This window comes from Anas platyrhynchos, chromosome 19 (assembly GCF_047663525.1).
Source record: "Anas platyrhynchos isolate ZD024472 breed Pekin duck chromosome 19, IASCAAS_PekinDuck_T2T, whole genome shotgun sequence".
NCBI lineage: Eukaryota > Metazoa > Chordata > Aves > Anseriformes > Anatidae > Anas > Anas platyrhynchos.
The window spans coordinates 3,978,529-4,000,237 of record NC_092605.1 but is presented as its reverse complement, the minus strand read 5'-3'; the positions used below and the strand labels follow the sequence as shown (position 1 = coordinate 4,000,237).

The 21,709-nt window shown below is 61.8% G+C and overlaps 1 protein-coding gene across 10 annotated transcripts in view; it reads right to left on the bottom strand.

Annotated features, from left to right (window-relative positions):
• CACNA1G (calcium voltage-gated channel subunit alpha1 G) overlaps nucleotides 1-19,738 on the bottom strand; it is a 129,846-nt gene extending 110,108 nt beyond the window's left edge. For 9 of the 10 annotated variants that reach the window (XM_072025595.1, XM_072025597.1, XM_072025596.1 and 6 more), the window contains exon 1: nucleotides 19,185-19,737. In XM_072025595.1, the coding sequence (XP_071881696.1) occupies nucleotides 19,185-19,450 (266 nt within the window). In that variant the 5' untranslated portion in view covers nucleotides 19,451-19,737. Of the gene's footprint in view, nucleotides 1-19,184 lie in introns of all 10 variants that reach the window. The other variant, XM_072025594.1, reaches the window with a different exon arrangement.
• Nucleotides 19,739-21,709: the final 1,971 nt, after the last annotated feature.

The following is a 21,709-nucleotide window of genomic DNA, read 5'->3' as shown; positions in this document are numbered from 1 at the left end:
CTGTGACAAGCTGAGCTTTTGGTGGGTGTCTTAAGGGTTAGCCCCAGCCCGAGGCTTGGCACAGGGCATCCTCATGGATTATTTATGGCTCCTGCTGTGTCTCTGCCCCGTTTGCAGCCCCCATCGCACCCACAACTGCAGCGAGGACCAAAATACCCCACAAAAAAGGTCCAGACCCCTCGCACTGCTGTGGTTTTGCACCTGAAAAGGAGCTGGAGGAAAGGGGCCCTACAGCTGGCCTCGTTTTTCCTCCAGGAAGGCTCACAACCAAATCAATCCCCCAAGCACTGGCAAGGACACACTCAGACCCTAACCCAGGAAAAGACCTCAAGGACAGGAGGATCTGGGGGCAGTTCGTGTCCCCCCACAGCACCCCCCAACCACGCTGCACGTTTGTGGGGTGCTCACACTGAGAGAGCAGCCCTGGCCCCAGGGCACCACAAAAAAAAAAAAAAAAAAAAGGGGGAAAAGGGGACAGGGAAGGGGCGAGTGCCCCCCTGCCCCGCTTCCCACGGGAGCCTTCGGGAACGGCGCTGCTGAGAAATTCGGGGACCGGCTGCAGAGAGCAAGCTCGGAATTAAAAAGCTGCAGCTGCTCAGGGCAAAAACCTGGTTCTCAGAGCCGCATCTCGCCCCTCGAAGGGTCAGAACCCTGCGGAGCGAGCTACGTGTCCGAATCAAAGGCGGCCGCGCTCGGAGCCATCCAAGCAACACAGGCGGGCAGACGGTCTGCAAACAAACAGCGCGAGCCAAAAAGCACCAGCGGAAGCGGCGGGGGGAAGGAATTCTCTGCACTGGAAGGAGGTTGTGATCTGGGCAGGCCGGGGAAGGAATGCGGTGACGTTCGTCAAGCTAATAGATTAGATAAATTATTCATGGGTAATTTGTTTGCCCCGCTCTACGCATGGGAGAGGCGCAGGGGAAGCAGCACCGAGGGCTGGGCAGGAGCTGGAGGCTTCAGAGCCCGAGGAAACCTGGGCTTTGGGTGGGGTGGGATGCTCGTGGAAAGCCTTGCTTGGTGCCTGGGGAGGGAGCAGCAGAGGAACAATGGGGGCTGGGGATGTCCCACAGGGAAACGTGCTCCGGCAGGGCCCACGCCTGCCCGCGGGAGGCATGGCTCCATCGGGGCACGGTGCCACAGCGGGGACGGCCAGGGACAGCATCCTGCATGCCCTGCTGCCTCGTCCCTGCCCCCCGAGACCACACCTGCTGTCCTCACCACCCCACAAGCTGTTCCACACCATCCCCATCCTCACCCCGACACCCAGTCCTGGGAGCCCCCCAGATTTTAGCCGGGTGCAAGGCGCAAACGGGCACGGTGCAACGGGACACAGCGCGTGGCTCTGGGTGAGTGCAGTGAAATAAAGGCAGCAAACCCCTGGCACTGGGGGCCAACCTCTCCCCACAGCCCCAGACAGGTTATTTCCAGAAAGCACAGCAAGTGGCCTCAGGTAAAGAAGGAGCAGCCCCTGGGTGTCTCTGCTGCTGCTGCCGCCCCCCTGCGCTGCAGGAAGGGGGCTGGGAGCCCTTAAACACGGAGAGCCCACCAGGTGTGGGTTTGCCACCTGCCCTTTGCAGCTGCGAGGGCTGGAAATACCATCGGAGAGAGTTAAAATGGGGAAAAAAGAAAAAGAAAATACATATCGCATGCAGGACTTGAGGGGCAGGCCTTCCTGCCCCCCAAAATCACAGCCTGCCCTTGGAGAGGGCGAGCAGAGAATTGCTGCGGCACCCGCTGCCCCCCGGCTGTGTCCCTTTTTGGGCTCCCCCAACCCACGGCAGCGGACCCAAAGCCTGGCCCATACAAGCAGTGATGCTGTCTCCCAGGCACCTCCGTGTGCTAAATCCTCCTCCGAAGCACCTCGCCGGGGCAGGGAGCCTCGAGCACGCCGTGACCCCGTGGGGAGCACGCCCCGCGTGCCAGCGCCTTCCCGCGCCCCGGCCCCGCTCCCAGCCCCGTGTGAACGCGACTCAGCCGGCCTCTTCCCCTCTGGACAGCCGCTCCCAGGGAGTGATTTCCTCTGCATCGCCGTGACCCCGCTCCCCGGAGAGCCTCGGCTGTCCCTGGGATCCATTCTCAGGCTTATAAAAACCGCAGCCGGGGCCGGGGGCAGAGCGCGGATGGCTTTGGGGACCAGAGAGGGATGGATGCGGGGCTCGTCCCACGCAGCCAGAGCCCACAGCAGCAAGGGATAACAGATGGGTGCTCGGCCGTTCCTACAAACCAGCCGTGCCCTTGGTAGGTCACCCGTGCAGAGCGTGAACCCGTTCCCCGGGGTTATTGTTAGAGGTGAGTGAGAGGCTTAAATAAAAAGGTGAAGCGGCAGCACCGAGCGTGGGGACACGCTTCCCAGGTGCCTGGCCAAGGGGATGGGATGCACCAGGAGCGAGCCGGGACCAGCTCCGTCCCCGTCCCCACTCCACAGCCCCACGGAGACACCGCAGAGCCCCAGCCCAGGCTTTCCATCAGCTCCGCGGGGTTTTACGAGGCCCCGGGGACCAGGGAGGCTGTTACGTTAGCAAACCCCCGCCCGGGGAAATAGCAGGTGTTGAGGCACAGCCGCTGCCAAGATCACATTATAGAGACGTACGTAAATATTTTAAGAAGCAAAACACAAAATAGTGGGAGCAGCAGGAAGGTCGCGAGCCGTGGGACCGAAGCCAGAGAGCTGCCAATTACAAATCCTCGTCTCACGTCACCCGCTGGGGAGGACGCGCTCCCCGCAGTACCCACGGGGCTGACACTGAGGCAGGACAGACCTGGGGGGCTTCCCAACCCCCCCGGGGCCCCCAACCCAGCAGGGAGCTGCTGGGGAAGGGACGGGACCACGGAGCCACTGACAACCCCCAGCCCCTAGTGCCAGCCCCACAGGGACCCCCAGGGACATCCCCACCTCCGCCACCTCCCCAGGCACCCCGGGGGGCTCAGCACCACCCCTCCGTGCCCCCCCAGAGCCCTGCTCACCCCCCGGGAGGTGGCAGCGAGGCTGGCAGCCTCCTGGGTGGGGGTCTCCATCCCACATCTCCCCCTCCCCATGGGGGCAAGGGGCTCGTGGGATGGTTTCCCCCGCTTTGGGGCCAGGAGATGCTGCCAGCACCGGCTGCTCCCCCCGGGGAGGACGAGGAGAGCCGGGGCTGGGGAAGAAGGGCGTGTGGGGAGGGAGCAGCAGGAGAAAGCCAGCACGCTGTGAGCCTTCCCCACCCGCCCTCCCCTTCCTGGCTCCCTGCTCATGGCTTTTCTTGTGTCTCCAAGATAAATATTTCGGCTCTTTCCTCCTCGCAGCGCTCAGCAGCACCGTGCGCTAGCGGCTCGGGCACCATCCTGCCCCGGTGCTGGGGCAGCAGCAGCCTCATCCTGCTCCCTCTGAGGGCAGCGGTGACACCCAGGGGCACCAGCACGTGCACAAGGTGCTGCCCTGTATTTTGCAATATCATAAAATAAATAACAAATAACACAAAAATGGGGCTGCGCACCGCCCCGTTATCTGCTCAGCAGCCCCCATTCGATGCCAAACCCAGCAGAAAGCCCTGCGGATCCCCTTCGGAGGGCAAAAAGCGGTGAGGAGAGGGGCCTGGCTGGAGGTTGTGCAAGAACCTCCCCAGCCAAGCCCGGGCTGCTCGGTTTGGCCGGCGCTGTGCTTGGCCGTGCCGCCGGGGCTCGTGTTGCAGCGAGGCCGGGGACGGGCTGCGGCTGCCAGCGCCCGAGCGCGGGCGAGCGGGGCCGTAACGCGAAGCGACAGCGTTCACTTGGTAATGTGAAGTGACAGCGTTTACTTTCTGCCCGCCACAAACACACGTGCCTCCAGCCCCACAGCCCGCCCGGCGCCGGCCATGCCGCTCCGGAGGCCCCCGCGGCCCCTCGCCGTGGAGGATGCTGAGCCCAAATCCTCGCTGGGGAAGCGAGGAGAGCATCGTCCTGCCCAGCACCAAGATTTCCCCCGTGGGGAGCGAACCTCGGCACGCTCAGGAAATGTTTTTTTGGAGCAGCCCCCACACCGCCGGCTCCCTTCGCTCGCAGCTTTTGCTCGGGCAAGTGTGTGGCACCGGGGCTGAGCGCGCTGCCAGCTGCTCCCCCGGCTGTCCCGGCAGCTGGAGCCATGGGAACACAGCAGAAATCACGAGAAAAGCGTAAAAAACAGAAGCCAGGCTCTCCATTCACACCACAGAGCCTGCCTGGAGGCGATGGGGATGCGCTCGGTTCGCCCAGACCCTCACCCAGCTCAAGGAATGGAGCGTGGGGCGAAGCACCAAGGGGGAGGAAGGTCCCACTGACACCCCTGGCCGTATTTTTCCAACCCCCTAACCCTCCTGTGCTGGCACGCAGCCTCCAGGAGCTGCCATCAGCTCTGCCTCCTGCCCCCATCGCCGCGGGGCTGGCGCTGGCTCCTCCGCCCCAGCTGCAGCGGGGCCGTGGGAGGTGGGAAGGAGGCAGCGAAAGGTAGCGAGCGCGGCACTGAGCCCGGCCAGAAATAACCTCCCGAGCCCGCCAGGTTTGGCTGCCTTTCCCCCCACCTTCCTCCAGCGCATCCGGCAGCGTCCTGGATTTCTAACCTGGAAAAGGAGCGAGGGGCTGGGAGGAGCAGCAGGGAGGGGAAGGGCACCGGGGCGAGCTGCAGGCAGCTCTGGGCAGGGCTCGTCCCCTGATGGTGCCCAAGGTTGCCAGCACAAAAATTCTGCCTCCCATTGCTTTTCCTGCACGTCTGAGGGCAAATCATCTCATCTGCACCTCCCACAGCCCCTCAGGGCTGCAAACCCCGAGGGCTCTGCAAACCCCACGGTCCCTGCACGGCCACAGCTCGCCCCAGGCGGGCTCCGGGCAAAAGCATCCCAGGAGCTGCGTGCTCCCAAACCCTCAGCAGGGCTGTATTAGTTCAGTCACGCAGCCCTATTGATTCAGGAGCATTAATTGGTCTTCACTGTTCAAATACCGGCCTCAATTAGAGCCACTTTTCCTTTTTTTTTTTTTTTCCCCTGGATCTCTCCCCTCGTCTCCGTTAAATACCAGAATACCTCCACTGGCCTTGGGGAGAGTCGGTGTTAACTGTACATTTGTATCCAATTTACAGTAAGGCTCTTTGCAGCCTTAATGAGCACGCCTCTAAAGAAAAGGAGACACACACCAAAAAAAAAAAAATAAAGGACACCTACTGCAGGAGATGCTCGCTGCCAGGCTCGGTCACTGAGCGCCTGGGGGATCGGGGAGAGCCAGCTCCCACCCCGAGCGAGTCCCAGCTCCAGGCAGCACCCAGCTGGAGCGATGAGGGACACCACAGCCTCCCCAAAAAGCTGCCCCACAACCCCGGGCACGACCCCGTCCATGCCCCACATACCCCAAGGAGAAGCGTGGCCGCGTCCCGCTGCCCCACGGCTCTGCAGCCCCGCGCTTCGCTCGCCTCGTGCCAACCGGGAAGGCAGCGGCCCTTGAAGTTGCTCTAATTCTCATTATTTCCTTCTAGTGATTTCCTACCCGCGGCATCCCAAGCCAAAGCCCGGGAGACAAGGGCCAGGATTTCACATTTAATTAAGCCTCGGCGAGCTGGCTGCAGCCCTCCTTTGCGGCCACCGCTGCCTCCGTCACCCCCAAACCCTGCAGTGGGGCCGGATGAGCTCGTGGAGACCCCAACCCTGCTCCTCCAGGCTCCTGCACACCACACCGATGGCCAAGGCTGGGGTACATCCCCTAGAGCACCACATCCTAGCCATGGCGAGAAGCCCAGCGGTTGAGTTTTACCCCCCTCCTTCCCCATTTTTCTTTTTTTTTTATTATTATTTTTTATTTTTACTGGCTGGCTGCTGGTTGAACGGAGCCTTGGGATTTCCAGCCCGGTGCCAAAAACACGCTGGGAATCGCGAGCTGATTCGTTAGGGTAGGGCCGGGGAGAGGCTGGCTGCACTCCCCGAGTTGTGGGGGGAAAATAAACGCGAAGATTTGTCAGATGCACAAATGCTGCAGCACACCAGGAGGAGCGAGCCCGGGGGCAGACCCACAGCTACAGGTACGGGCAGCAGCTTCTCCACCAGACTCCGTCCCTGGACAAGGCCAGCAGCATGGACACCCCCCCGAGGCAGCCCCCCAGTGCCAACATTGCTGCTGCAGGGGATGAGATGGGGTCTGAGGACCCCAGAGCCAGCAGCCAGGGCAGCCCAGCCTCATGATGGGGTTCCTCGGGGATGGCACGGCCCCAGGACATCACCTCGCCCCTTCCTTTGACCATTTGTCGTGGCTTCCCTGCTGATTTTATTCTGAACTCCAAACCATCCAATGTCCGACCGCCCCTGGGCGCACGGTGAGATATTCGGTGAGATCTGGGGGCAAGGGAAGGGATTTCCCACTGGCACGGACCAACACACCCCAGAGCCTTGACGGGTGGGCAGAAACACACTGCAAGCACAGGAGCGGCCCTGCTGCCAGCCTAAGGTCCAGCAGAGCTCTTGGTGCAGATTTCCAACATTTTTAAAGCCCGTCCATGACAGTACCAAGTTCCTGACCAAGACAGACCCACAGATCTGCAGGGGCAACCTGACCCACCCCACAGAGCCACCTGCACACCGGCCCTGGGCCATGGCCACTGGCTCTTCTGCTCTCCAAAGTGCCCGCACGAGGTGGTTTTGATGGCAAGTCTGTAAAAACAGGGAAAGAAGGGCTGTGTGTGCTTGCAAGAAGCACTTCAGCAGCTACAAACGAACCAGCTCCTAAATTTTCCAGCCCATTAGTGGCAAATATCAGGAAAATGTTTAATGGGAAGCGTCGTGGTGCGAGTGCTGCGCCCAGCACCTGCTGCCGGGGCCCCACCGTGGGGTTGCGCAGCCCCATCCCACCCGGCCACGTGTTGTGGCCACAACCCCCCCGGGGATTTGTGCTGTCCAGGGAGGAGCAGCACTGCCCAGCCTCTGCATCCCACCAGGAAAAACCCAAGGTGGGAGCCTGAGGAGGAGGAGGTGACCCTGGGGAAAACCAGCCTGCGGGCTGCCTGCGAAAATCCTGCTGCGACACCACCCTGCCCGCAGCAAGGCAGGTTTCCAGCCTCCATCCCACAGCACCTTTTCTTATTTTCCCCCATTCAATGAGCCCATCAGATAACTAATTCTAATGATTTCCACCCCCCGGACCTGCTGCCCTCATGACAAACCCCCAAGCACCGTGCTCCTGCCCTGTCCCCACCAAACCCCGCTCCCTCCCCGTGCCGGGGGTCTCCTCGCCATCCCAAATCCCCTTTGAGATTTCGGCCACGCAGCCCCCGGGCACAGCCCTGCCTGCAGCGGGGTCACATAGGGATAAGCCCCAGCACCTTCCCCGAGTGGAGATGTACCGGGGCGATGCTAAAAACCCTCCCGTTTCCATGGGTACGTGAGGCACATGTTGCTATGTGATGTGCGGCCCGTCACCAAGGCGACGGCGGGATGTCACCGCGCGGGGCTTATTAGTTGCCATGGCTATTAAAAAGCGCTTGTCCTCTGGGGACCCCCAAGGACCAGGGCCACCGGCTTCCCCCAGGAGGCCACCGAGGTGCCGGGTGCCCGGCGGGTCCCCATGTCCCCCGAGGATGCAGTGCTGGGCGGCTGCGCGCTGGGATGGAGGAGCCCAGCCCCACAGCCCCTGGGGAGCCTCCCCGTACCCGAGCAGGGCGCACAGCAATAGGGGTTTGTTGGCCATGGTGCAACTGGAGACCCCAAAACCCAGGGAGCACGGCGAGCCCACAGATGCAGCCCTGCCCTTAGCACGGCACCGCTTTGGAGACAGATCCGGCCCCAAACCCGCAATCACCAGGCAGAAACGCATCCCCCACAGCACCTCAGGATAAACACAAGCACCACCTGCACCCCAAGGATATAACCCACAACACAGTGAGACCCCTGCCGCCCCATGCAGGACTCCCCCAGCTGATGGGGGACCCACTCTTTGCTCCCAGGGACATTATTCCTGGCAATGAACCCCTGGGGACCAGTCCGATGGCCCCAGGACCCCCCTCCCTCCGCTCACAAACCCCTTCCCAACAAGCTCAAAGTGAATTTTCTTTTCCCTTTTTTTTTTTTGTGGCCATATAAACCCCCAGGAAAAATACTTATATCCTTTATTAAATAAATTAAAGCTATTATTTTCTCGTCATCTCGTTAGGTTTTCTAGGAAGGATATAATTTTTTTTATTTAACTCCATTGGACAAAAAAAAACCACGATCAAAAACCTATAGGAAGGTATATTACCCTGTAGTGGAAAATTAGATTCCTCCTACACAATACTATAGGATGATTTAAATATAATATATAGGAATATAACATGTTATTAAGTTGTATAGTATCTTTCTAGAAAGACCTCCAGTATAGGACTCTCAAAATTACTCCCAAAACCTATTAAGTTTCAATCTAGCCCAGCTGACTCCCTTTCCATTCCTTTCTGCGAAGCTTTTCCTGAAAGGTTGGGGTTTTAATCGCGCCTCTGAGCTCTGCCACCACCTCGCTGCGCTCCTTGGGGCACAGCAAACCCCAGCAGAAAACCCCAAAGCAGCCCCAGGATGGACAGACGGACGGACATGGGGGTGGACGCGGCACCGCTCCCCCCGACAGCCAGGAGAACACACGAGGGGCAGGGGGGCCACAGCTCGCTGCAGTCCCCTGCTTGATGTAATTCTGCATCTCCCCATGACCGAGTGCCCCTGTTCCTGCCCCACATGCTGGGGGTTCAAACAGTTCCTGGGCACATGCCCGCGCCCGTCCTCTCCCCCTCTGCAAAATCAGACGGGTTGGGGAGGGAAGTTGCCTCTAGCTGTTGCCATAGAGACTCTGCGGCTCAGCGCGGAAAACCCAAATCTTGTCAAAAATGGCAGAATTTAAGATTTTAATCGGAGAGAACACACAGGAGGCCACGAGCAGCAGCTCACATCCTCGCCTCAACAGTTTCTGCCTTCAGCCGTGGCTGCCCTGTGCCCAGCGGCGAGCACAAGAGCCTGAGGGGCGAAAGCCATGGGAAGAAAATCAGGGGGAAAGGCAAATCCCAGAAAAGCCCCAGCCCAGAGAGGGCTGGCAGCACACCACCATGGATGTGCGCTCTGCCTGGGGATGCCGGCCCCTCAGCAAGGTCCTGGCTCAAAGAAAAAGGGGGAAAAAAAAAAAGAGGGAGAAAAGTTCAAACGGGCCCCGGAGAGGCAGGCGGCTCGCTGGGGTTTTCTCTCGCCGCTCGTGGCCGGGCGGAGCTGGGGAACAAGAGCCCTGCGCCAAGCTGCCTGCGCTCCGCCACCTTCATCCGCTGCCAGAGCAACACAAAACCCAGCACCACGAGCGAGGCGAAATGTTTCCCGGAACCTCCGCTGCTTATCCCACAGGCTTCACCTCTCAGCCAGTGCAGCCAGCGACAAAAAAAAAAATAAAATAAATACAAATAACGGAGCGAAACCCCAGCAAAACCCAATTCTTGGCCACGAGCGCTGGCTGGGAGCGCCTCGCCATCACTCCTCGCTGCCACATCCTCCCCGCTCCCTCCTGCCCTGGCTTCCACCCTGACCGCAGAGTGGGATAACTCACTGCCCTGGCATCCCCGGCACCCGGCTAAGACAAACACCGCAGGCTGCAGGGCCCGGAGCATCCCCATTTCCACTTAAAATTTGTGGTGGATGCAGTGACCCCCTCGGGGACAGGGCGGTGGTTTCACAGGGTGGCCCCCGCGAGGTGCAGGGGACGAGCAGAGCCGTGGTGCCGAGGGGAAGGTGGTGGCGCCAAGGGGGTGTTGTGTTTCGGGGCTGGGAAGGTGAAGCCTGAGGGATACCAAAACAAGGGACTTCAAAAAGGAGCAGTGTTGGCTCGGGGAATATTGTTGTATGAGCTCAGCCGCTTCGGACGGATGGAAAAAATCACGCAGAAGCCTCGGCAGGAGGATGCGGCGCGCGGGGGCCGAGCACGGTGCACGAGCACGGGGTGGCCGCTGCCACCGGCCCTGCTGGACACAGACCCAGGGGTAGGGGGGACTCAGGGACCCTATTTTGTGCACACTGAGGTGCCACCAGCACGAAGATCCTCGTGCTTTCTGCTAATCCCAACCCCCCTGGATGCGCCCACCCCGCCAGCAGCTCCCCGCGTGGCCCAGAGCAAGAGGCAGGACCTGGGCTGGGCAGGATGGTGCTGGGCAGAGGGCGCAGACGGGGACCTACAGCCGGGTTCCTGCAGCACCAGCTGAACTTTGGGAGTGAGGTGGCTTGGGCCTGAAGGTCACTGGAAGAGGAATTTCACAACTCCTCTCTGCACCTCTGCGTTAATTCCACGCTGCCGTGCCCTGCTCAGCACACAGCGGGTACGCACACACTCCCATGCCTTCACACTGTGGTGTCCCATTCCCTCCCCTGGCTCCCCAGGCCAATCCTGGGCACAGTTTTGGCTCTCCACACCCAGAGCAAGACCTTTGCCCCCAGGACCCCTCTTTCTGGCTGCCCCCAGCAGGGCAGCCGGCCACCCACGGGCACAGCCCAGCACGTGCATCACCTCAAGATGCAGCCTCGGGGCGCAGGGTAGCACCTCCTGTCCCTAAATAAAGCCTACAAAAATCACTCCAGATAGGATTCACCGAGCGCAGGGAAAGCCTCGGGGCTGCTCCATGCCTGGCACCGAGCCCTGCCCGCCCCGGTCCCCTCCTCGGTGCGCTCTCCGCGGCCGCCCCATCCCCCTGAGCAGCTCCCTCGCCTGCTTTCTCTCGCCGTGCCTGTGTGTGGGTGTATTTGGAAACGAGATCTTTCCAGCTGAACTGCAAAATGAAACGCAGAGATCACAACTCCTTGAATAGATTCATCACACACACACACACACACCAACCCGCAGCCTGCCCCCGATGGGAAACCAAGGCAATAGTAAAACTGCGAGGTGGGAAGTGGAGGTGTGGGGAAGGTAAAAGGAGGGGTTTGGGGAGGGGAGGAGGCGCAGAACGGTGATTTCAGAGCATCCTTTCTGTCACAAAGGGGATTCGCGGCCGGATTTGCAGCTTGACCACGACCTGCCCAGCCCTCCGAGCTCCTGGAAGGGAGACAACCCAGCACCACGGGGCTGCAAGAAAGGAGAGAACAAAACAGAGCAAAAAGCCAAGCCCAGAGCCCAGCTGCGAGGTTTGAACGTCCGCTGCTGGAGAAGACAAATCCCAGTTACCGAGACAAGGGAGGGCAGCGTCCCCACCCATGCCACGGGTGCCCACGCTGGTGCTGGGCTCCTCAGCTGGTTTCCAGCCTGGTGCCGGGCAGGATTCCCCCAGGCCAGCCAGAGGGGGAGGTTTCCAAAGGGACGTGTCCCTGCAGGACGGGGCGAGCAGCTGGGAGAAGGAAATGTCCCTTCCCCTTCCTTGTGCACAGGGGGAGCGGGCAGCAGTGCCCACCCCAGCACCCACAGCACAACAGGGTTTGGTGTTACACCCCCTGGGACACCTGAACCAGGGAAGCTTTTGCTCCTCTGCACAGATCCGTGGGTTTGTGCCCCCTTGGGAAGGGCAGCAGGGCTGTCTGAGACCCCCAGCCTGCCTCACCGAGGCATCCCCAGCCCACCAACAACTGCCCAAAGCAGGCAAAAGCTCAGGGAATGGCTGGAGGCACGAGGAAAGGGGCTGCAGCTGTAATCCAGGCAGTCTCAGGACCGAGGGGCTTCGCCCACCCCGCTCGCTCCCCCGAGCCCGAGCCGCCCCCAGCCCCGAGCAGTCGGTGGGGTCAGACAGAAACGCGATTTATGCGAGGCGCAGGCCCTCAAGATTTATGACATTGGCTCGCGGTGCAGCACAAACACGTTCACATCTGCGAGCGGCCGGGTCCTCTGTCAGAGGAATTAGGAGCCGTGACCCCAGAAGTCACAGCGAGTCTCTAAAGGAGCATCAGAGACAGACCTGCGCCGTGACCCCGGCAGATTGCGGTCTCGGGGGCATATCCTGAGACGTATTTATGCTCCTCCAAAGCCAGATAAGTCAATAAGCACATACAGTAGCAGTTACAAGTCAGATATTAATTTAATTCCTCTCCTCCCTGCCTGCCCAAATAAGCATTAATTCAGCGGAGCACGAGGGCCCCACTATTCATCATCCTTACCGGGCTCTCTCTCCTCTCCAGTTAAGGTAGCGTTGCTGCAGCCAGCCTGCCGGGAGAGGAAGGCTCCCAAAATTCAAGACACCCCCAAAACCAAGGCACCTTACACCTGCACCGCCAAGCCAGGTGCCGCCAGCCTGACCAGACCTGGGTTTTTCAGGCTGTCACTGGGTAAGGCTGAAGGGAAGGCTGGTTACAGCACAGCGCATCCAATGCGTTTCAAAGCCTCGCTCAGGGCTCAGCAGAGGGAACATTTGCTTCCTACGGCCCCTGGGGTGGGGAGGGAGCCAAAATGCTCCCCCCCAGGAGCCCGGTCTCAGCCCAGTGCTGCCAACGAGCCCCGTTCCCGATTAACATCTCGGCTTGCACAGCGTGGCTGTCAGCTTCACGCCAAATAAATGTTTTGGCACCGGGAGCCGCAGGCGTGGGGGCGAACCCTGCCCTGCAGAAGGGAGCTGTGTCCTCGCAAGGGGTTAACGATCGCTTCCTAATTGAATTAACAAATCATTAACAAGTCCTATCCGCCATCTGGGCAGGGGAGGGCTCTGCCTTGGGCTGCTGCTGTGGCCGCCAGCCCCTTGGAGACCGTCAGTGCCAGGCAGGAGAAGCTCCAAACCCGGCCTGTGTCGGTTCTGAAGCCCAGAAAATCCCAGGGGGGGCACAAAGCGCAGGGATGGGCAGGGGGGTGAAGCCCCCTCCAGCCCCAAACACTCATCAGGAGCATCCCGAGGCAGGTTCAGAGGATGCGCCGGGGGAAAATCTCTTGGAAGAGACCCAAATGAGAGAAGTCTAAGGCTGCTTTGCTACCGGAACCCTGCGAGCGTGGGGCTGGAGCGTGGATTACAGCAAATCAATCCCCTTTGCTTTCTGAGCTCGTCCCTGCCAAGTTCCCAGCTCCCTCCCATCACCTGCCCGATGGGCTTCAGCATTTGGGTTTGATTTTGTGCTGCCCCCCAGGAGGACACCCCACGTTCCTTGGATAAACTTCCAGGGCACGGATCCCAGCAGAGGGAGAACCAAGGAGGGCGAGAGCAACGGGGGTGGTTTTGCACCCCCAAACCCACCCCCAGCCCTTCCTCCTGGGAGGCGCATGAAAAATTCCAACAAAACCACGCTCCAGACGCCGGGGCCAAGCCGAGCCCCGTCCACTTGTGGCTGCAGGGTGCCCCCGGGACGTTCGGTGGCAGCATCCCCACATGTGGGTGTCCCCACAGCCCCGCTCGTGCTGGGGCAGCGACCAGCACCACGCCACCGCGGGCAGAGAGCGAGCCCGAAACTTTCTCTCGGCCAAACAGTCAGGGTGAAAAATGTGCTTTTTTTTTTTTCCATCCGCTCAAAGCCTCTTTGCCGAGGCTTTGGTAGGAAGCAGATGTGAAAGCATCCCAAAGCACGATCAATTGTTACTCACTCGGTTATATAAAACCATGAGAATTTCCTCCTCTCTCTCTTTTTTTTTTTTTATTATTATTTTTCTTCGCGCCAGGCCGGATTCCTGGCTGAGAGGCCGAGGCTCGCGAGTGCAGCCAAGCCAGGTTGGGGGAAACCTCCGCGTGCATCACCAACCGAAAGGAAAAAAAAAATTCCCCATCTAGGTCGCTCAGCGGAAAGCCAAGGCGCTCCGCAGCCTCCGCCAGGGGAAGAAAAAGCCACGCTCTGGCCCCGGAACAAACCCAGAAACACTCAGGCCTCCTAATTAACTAGAAAATTTCAAGCCCTCCAAACCACAGCAAGGCTTCAAAGCCCTCCCAGCCCGGCTGTGGGTGCTCCTTCCCCGGGTCCCCGTGCACGGGACGGGGGCTGAGGCTGCCCAGGGAAAGCGACTGCGGGATCCGCGCACAAAGCCAGCGTGGGGGCTCCTTTGGGCCAGAGGTTTTTCCTCTCTCCCTCCCAGCAAAACACAGTAAAAATGGAGGGCTAAGAGAGACACGGGTTCGAGAAGCCCAGGCAAAGAAAAGCCTGATCTTTTCTGCGAGGAAATAAAAAAAAAAAAATAGCGAAGAGTTTAAAGGAGAAATGGGAGAGAGGCATTTTTTCAGCCCGGTGCCAAAACATCTGCAGGGGGTGCGCGGGGCGTGGGGGGAGAAGAAAGCAGAAAATTTTGTATGCATCATAAAATCCTGGGCATTTCTCGAGCGACTCCAACACCACCCAGTGCTACCGAACCGGGGGGGGGGGGGGGGAGCACAAAAGGATGGACTCGAGGGCAGCGAGCGGCTGAGGGGTGCCACCGGCATGGGGCGGGGGGGGAGCACTGGCAATGAGAGGTGCCCGGGGGAGTCTGGCCCCAGGGATCCAAGCCCCAGGAGATGCAGGAGGCTGGGGCGAGCCGCCCCCTCCCCAAATTAAAAGCAGACTGGGGGCATCTCCTCATAGGAATCGTCCTTGTGGATTTCCTGCCGGGGGGGGCTCGGAGCCGCGGCAGCCCCCGGTCCCCCCCGGGGAAGCCGGGTCCCCGGGCTGGGATGACATAACCAGCATGGGCTCAGCCCTTTGTCTGCGCGCCGAGAGGGAGGGAGGGAGAGAAAGAAAGGAAGAAAAGAAAAGAAAAACTTCTGGAAGTCATTACAATTCCTCTGCTCCAGTCTCCTTTTTGGCAGACGGATCCCTCAGCCCTCCTCCTCCCTCCCCCCCCCCCCCCCAGCCCGGCTCAAAATGCCAGCCTATGATTTTTAAATGAGAAAAAGCTGCCCCGTGCTCCAGCGCTTGGATAAACTCCTACACAAACTTCCAGATGTGACACAACAGCCTTGGGAGAGGGAATTCGCCGAAGAGAATCTCCCTTCGAAAACACACCCGCGGAGCAGCCAACGGGGGGAGCTCCCGGAGCTGGATGGATGCGGGGCAGGAGGACTGGGATCGGTGTGTTGGGATTGGGATTGGTGTGTTGGGATTGGGATCGGTGTGGTACCGAGATTAGGATCAAGCAGCTCCTGGCTTTGCTCAGGAGGCAGCAGTGAGGGGGCTGCCGGCCGCCGCGCCGAGCCCAAATTCTCTCCCGCAGGGCTCCGAGCGGCGGGGAAGAGGCTTCAGAGTTATTTGTCCCTTGGGAAAGGAGGAATAAATGGGGAAAAAAAAAAAGGAAAAGAAAAAAAAAAAAGACACCACGCTCGTGCTGCCCTTGCTAGAAGGCAGTGAGTCCTGCTTTTTCTCCTGATACCACTGCATGGGAGGCAGAGCAGCACATCCCCAGCCGTGCCCCATCCCAGTTCCCCTTGTCCCCACGGGCAGGGAGGGGACGTGAGGACCCCCCCCAGCCTCCCCCCCCAGCCTCCAGTTCCCTGTGAGCTGCAGGGAACGGGGCTTCTGCATCCCCCTTAAGCAGGAGGCGCTCACCGGTGACCTGGTGCCCGCAGGAGAGGAGAGAAGCGAGCACCAGGACTGAGCACGGGGCGGGTGAAGCCACTGAATTCCTCCTTGGCGGGTTTTTAAAACAAACAAACAAAAAGAAATCTTTCAGTTTCAACCTCCCAAAGCAAAGCACCTCGGTTCACTGCACCCCGAAGCGAGCTGCTTCACAAACCTACCAACAAAGAGCACTAACACGAGCAGCAGCACCCAGCCCGAGGAGGGGACAAGGACCTCGTGTGGCCCCGTGGCACGGAGCACACCCAGCCGGGGAAGCCCAAACCCCAGCAGAGCTCGATGGGCTCGCGCCCCGTCCCACCACGCTCCGGCACGTGGGACACACGGATACGGGCATGGAGCAGCCCCAGCCGGCCGCACACAGCCCTCAGCCATAAAATAAATTTAAAACCTAAGGTCCAGAGGCCGTGAGCTCTGCCCCAGGAGGATGAGACGGGGCCGTGCCAGGCATCCTGCGGGGCAGCAGCTCGGTACAGCCAAACCGCTCCGTGCGCAGCCACCGGGGAGAGGCAGGTTGGAGCACCAACACCCCAGGCCCTCCGGTAACTCTGTTATTTTCCTATTCAGAGCTCTTGACGCCACGCAGCAGCATCCTCCCCGCTTCCTCCAGCCCTGCTCTTCAATCACCGTGCAGCTCTCGAGCCCTAGCCTCGTTTCTTGCCTCTGATCAGAGGAGCAGCCTGGCACAGCCCCTGCTGCAGCCTTTCATCCTCCCAGCCTTCGTGGTGCTTTTATCCTATAAGGGAAAGTCGAGTAGAACCAGCTTCCCTCCTCCTTCCCCCCCGGGGACCCCCGTTCCGCCCTGCCCACCAGCCCAGCCTTCCCCAGCCCCAATGCCCCCAGCCCCAGCTTGGTGACCCCGCAGCACGTCCCATCACCTCCCTCCCCTTTGGGGGCCTGGCCCCAACCAGGTTTTCCTTCAAAAACCACGCCGGGGCGGAGGGGAAGGAGAGCTTTCCATGCTGAGAGTTTTAAGGTTAAAAACACAACGTTTCAGGCCCTGGAGCATTCAGTTTCTGGATCAGGACAAACTCCTCGACCTCTTTCTAGCCCTGAGGGAGCAGAACGAGAGCCCGGCACAGGTTCCCCCATCCCCGCTCCAGACCAAGGGAGAAACAGCCTCAAACGGAGGATGCTTGGAGCTGGAACAGGGTAGAAGAGCCTCACAAATCATCCCGGCAGGACCCGGCATCCCTGCTGACACCCAGCCCGTCAACCTTCGCCCTGCCTCGGCCATCACGGCCACACAACCTGCCTGCAGGGATGGAGAGCAGCATCCCAGTGGCATGGGGATGTGACAAGCCCTGGGGACACCGCCAGCCTCAGGGACACCAGCTGTCCTTGCTGGGGCAGCGAGAGGGCTCTGGGTGCAGCAGCAGCTCCAGCACCCGCTGCCAACACCTGCAGCACCCATCCTGCACACAGGGACAGCCACGGAGGGCAGGGGGACATCGGGGAGCAGGCAGGAGGTGGATTTCCACACAGCCTCACCCAAAAAGAGGTAAAAATGAGATGAGAGCACGGAAGGAGCCCCCGAGAGCCCCTCCATCGGCTGCCAAAGGCAGTGGGCAGGGAGGGCTCCTGCCAGCCACGTGGCCGGGCACCGTCACTCCTCCCCGAGCAGCTGGTGGCAGCAAGGACTGTCCGAGGAGGCGATTATAGGTTTGTGGCACCAGGGCACGATTCCTAGGAGATTACGGCGCAGGAAGAGTCACTTTTTCACTTTTCTGGCCCACCACAATAAGCAAGATAAAAGTGTAACATCTAAAAAAGCAAAGGGCTGCGGAGAGCCAAACCCACGAGCAGCACTGCTCTGGTTAACCTGGTTAAAGACCACTTTCTCTTTGCTTTTCCTGAATAAGCTCCCCCAGCTGTGGGTCAGCGGCCCAGAAAACACCCAGCAGCTCACAGCCACCCGACCCACAGCCCTGCGGCATCGCTCCCGGGGCTCCCAGCAGTTCGATTTCCCCGTTGGAAGCGAGAGAGGAGGAAAACGCCAGCCCCCGGGGCTGTGCCCAGCGCTCAGCCCTGCGCACAGCAGGGTGTGCAGGTGCCCAGGGGAGGCTTTGCTGGTAACGCTCCTCTCCCAGGGATGAAAGCAAACCCGCTCATAGGACAAGACGCATTTTAAGCCATTGCTGGAGGGAGCGGGGTGGAGGGGATTTTACCCAAACCAGCTGGAAACGTTCAGGTGTTGACACCTGCTTCAAAACAACACCACTGGGGAGAGGCGGGGGGTTGAAAAAAAAACGTCCATAAATCAGCTGTCATAAATTGCATTATCCACCAAAGGCAAGGAGAGCACCCGGACTCGCAGTTAATATTCCTCCCCAAAACAGAACGCTCCACAAAGTTTGGAGATTTCCTAAGATGCTGAAATAAACGCAGCCTCGGACTGCTTGGCTGGTGTGAGAGAGGTCTGGGGGGAACCGCAGGGAGCATTCATGACTGGGAAGAGAAATCTTGCTTTTCTTCCCCTCCTGGGGGACATTTTAGGAAAGGAGGCAGACTGCTTATCGGATGAATTACTGCCGAAGCTTAACTAAAACAATACCCACAGCTCCCGCAGCCCCTCACCCGGGCACAGCGACCTCAGCCCCGACGGATTTACTCCTGGTTTGTGTGAGCTGGGAGCTCTCGCCCAGCTCCTGCTGGCCCTCCATGCCCTGTAACATGTCCTCCCTGCTGCCGCACAGCCTCTCCCACTCCAGATGTGGGGTTTCTGCCCGCCCGTGCTCGGCGCTGGCTTTTGCACGGCCCCGGGAAGGTCCCGCTCACCCCGGGCACGGGCTGCTGGCGGGCACCATCCCCTGCTGGAAGCCACATCGCCTCCTTTTATCCCCCTGTAGGATTTTTCTTCCTGCAGATCACACGCCGGGGCTGGAGTTCGGGGCTGGCAAACCACGCGCGAGGCGAGGAGCCGTGCGCTGGGCGCGACTCAACTCCAAGGGAGGCTTTCAAGGCACCGAGACTGCAGCAAGAAGTGGCTTCTCTATTGTCTTTCCCCCCCCTCCTTCTCTTTTGAAAGCTTAAACTTGACTAAAGCAGCTCGGACACGGAACCTGTGCAGAGCAGACGGGGAGTTTGGAGGGGACCAGGAGCTTGTGTGGGGGCACGGCTCACCCCAGGACCCGGCCGACGGGCACCCCATGGGACCCCGCTCCCCCCACCTTTTGCCCGGACCCCACCGAGCCAGGAGCAGCCCCTGGGCCACGGCAGCCCGGGAGGGTTTGGGGAGAGCGGGCCCTCCAGCCGGCCCCACACACCGTGAATTATTTAGGGACCCCGCAGGCGAGCAGCGACCCAGCCCCTCTCCATCCCCCCTGCACCACCGCCTCCCCCCCCCGGCTTCATTAAAACCCCCAGGGAAGGGAGCGGGTAGCCTAAAACGGGTGAGAAACGGGGTCAGGGAGGAAGGGGGGTTCTGCAAAGGGGGGGGGGGGGGGGGGGGACGATGGGGTTTGGGGTCCCTCAGCGTGCCGGGGAGAGCAGGAGAGGAGCAGGAGGAGGGGGCCCGTTCCCCATCCCCGGGGGAGCTCGGGGATTTGGGGAGGGGGGGGCACAGCGGAGGGGACCCCCCCAAGCGGGACGGGGCGAGATGCACCCCCTGCAACAACCCAGCAAACTTCCCGAGAGGGCACCGGGGTAGGGGGGGGGGGCGGGGGCGAGCTGGCTCCATCCCCTCCTAAAAATCCCAGCCGAGGGAGAGGGGTGGGGGGGGGCAAAAAAGGGAAGGGGGGGGGGATGCTGGCTTACCTCGCCGCCGGCACCTGCAAAGGATACGGGTTACAGACCAGGCGGAGGCACCAGCTCCGGGGCCGGCTCTCCTGGCTCAGGTAGAAGAAGACGACGGGGGCCAGAGCCGGGTAGGGCAGCGCCTCCGCCTCCGAGCCGCCGCCGCCGCTGCCGCCCCCCCCGGCCCCTTCCCCGACCCCAGCCCCCTGCCCCTGCCGCCCCCCGGCCCCGGACAGGTCGTTGAGACGGATGAAAGTCTTGCTTTTGCCCGGCTCCGGTTCCTCGGTGGCCGCTCGCTCTCCAGCCTCGTCCATCCTCCGGCCGCGACCCCCCCCGGGGGAGGGTGGGGGGGGGTTGGGGGGGGGGGAGCCGGGGAAAGCCGGGGATGGGGAGGAAACCTAAAGGGGGGAGCCCATCGCGAAGGGGCCGGGGGGCTTCAGCTCCGGGGCTGCATGGCTGGGGGAGCCGGGGCCGGGCCCCCCTCGCCCTGCCCTGCCGGCTGCGGGCTCCGTAGCTCCTCCTCGCCGTGCCTCCGGGGGGGCCCGAGCCGCGGGAGGGGAGGCGGCGAGCTCTGCCCCCCCCCCCTCCCTCCACCACCACCACCTCCTCCTCCTCCTTCTCCTTTTCCCCTTCTCCCCTTCCAGTAGCCGGGGTTGGGCCCCCGGGGGAGGCTCCCTAAGGGCTCCGGCGCCCCCCCCCCCCCCGCGCCCCCACCAGCGGCCCCCCGGGGGGGTGCAGCCGCCGAGGATGCTCGGGCGGGCGGCGAGCGGAGCGCTGGGCACCGCTGGAGCCCTCACTCCAACTTCAAGTCCCGGCTCCTCCTCCCCCCCCCAGCCAATGGAGGCCCCCCCTCGGCCCCTCCGAGCCCCCCCATTGGACGCCGAGGCCGTCAATCAGGGCTGCACAGCTGGACGGGCAGCGCCCCCCCCCCTTTACCATCTCCATCCCTCCCCGGCGCGGCTGGACGGGGCGCACGGGGCGCGCTGGGGGGGGGGGGGGGGGGAAATGAGGGTCCTGCCCCCCAACCAGCACCACCGTGGGAGGCCGGGACCCCCGTGCTGGAGGCCGTGGGGCTGCTGGCAGCGGGGGCTGCCCCCCCCCGGTGCGAGGCACACACGGTTTGCAGCCCCCGGGGGGGCGATGGGGGGGGGGTCACCGCCGTGCCCGTCACCGCCGGGATGGCCACGGGGAGGGGGGGGGGGCGGCTGCCGGCGCTGTGCCCCCACCAGCACCGCCCCACACCCAGCCCCGCTCCCTCAGACCCCCCCCCAAAGCGCAGCAGGGACCCCCAGCTCCGGGGCAGAGCCACCCCCGACGGGCACAGCCCCCAGCTCCGGCCCTGGGGGGGGGGGGGTCCAGCCCCGCCGCCCCCGGTCCCCCCGCTCGGAGGACGCTCCCGGAGCTCCCTCTGCCGGTGCGACGCCGCCCGCTGCGGGAGCCGGCCCCGACGGCGGGCACCGAGCCCCGAGCAGCCCCCGGGGAGCGGTGCTGGTGAGGGTGGGGGTGAGAAATCGCCCCCCCAGGCTGAGCCCAGGCTCCGGTTCCTAAAGCTGCAGACACCTGGAAATAGGTGGAAAGTTCAAGGAGAGCTTTCTCGCCCTCCCCACCGCCACCTCGCCCCACGTCGCGCCACCACGAGCACCCCCCGGTGAGCCCCAGCCACCCCAAAGAGAGAGGGGAAGATGCTCGCCTGACCCCAAATGCCTTCTGCTGGCCTAGGAGCGTGCTTGATCCTGGATTCACAGCCCCTGCTGTCCGGCCTGAGACAAATCACGTTGGTTGGCAAAACTTCAAGGGCCAACAAACACAGCCAGGCTGTGCTGCAGAACCGCCAGACGGCGTTTGGGGAGGGGAGGTGGAAACCCCACAGCACCAGGATGGTCCCCAGCAAGCCTGGGGGGGACGCAATGTGGCAGCACACGGCCTGTGTGACACCGGCCAAGCAGAGAACCCGTGGCACAGGGGGTAAGGAAGGGGATTCCCATCGATCTCCCAAGTTTCTGAGCAGTTCACCCCTCCAGACACTGCTGTGCGCACCCATGGGGAGGGCGCAGCTCAGCCAGCTTTGGCCTCTCCCCACACCTACCACAGCAGCCAGGACACGCAGACACCACAGAGCACCCCCAGCACATCCTCATGCTGTAGGGGAAGCATCAGTTGCACCCCAGGACCCCCCCAGACCACGCAGAGGGATATCCCAGTGCACCCTACATGGGCACAGAGGGTGACACAACGCTACCCATGGGTCCCACCGCACCCTAACCAAGCACAAGGGGTGACACGGGGCCACCCACGGGTCCCACCTCGCCGTACCCATTTCCCAGCACTACAAGGGGGGGGACAGCAGGGGGGAGCCCAGCGGGGGTCCTGCCGCCACCCCTCGCAGAGCACGGGGGGGGGGAGCAGCAGCAGCTGGGCTGCGGCGCACAGCGAGGGGCGCAGACGCATTTGCATGTGCAAGGTGCAACGTGAGATCAAGCAATTTCCTCGCTACATATGTACAGCCCGGCCACAGCTGCTTTTGATCCGCTCCTCTTTGTGTCCTGATAATGTACAGAGAGCCTTTGTGTGGC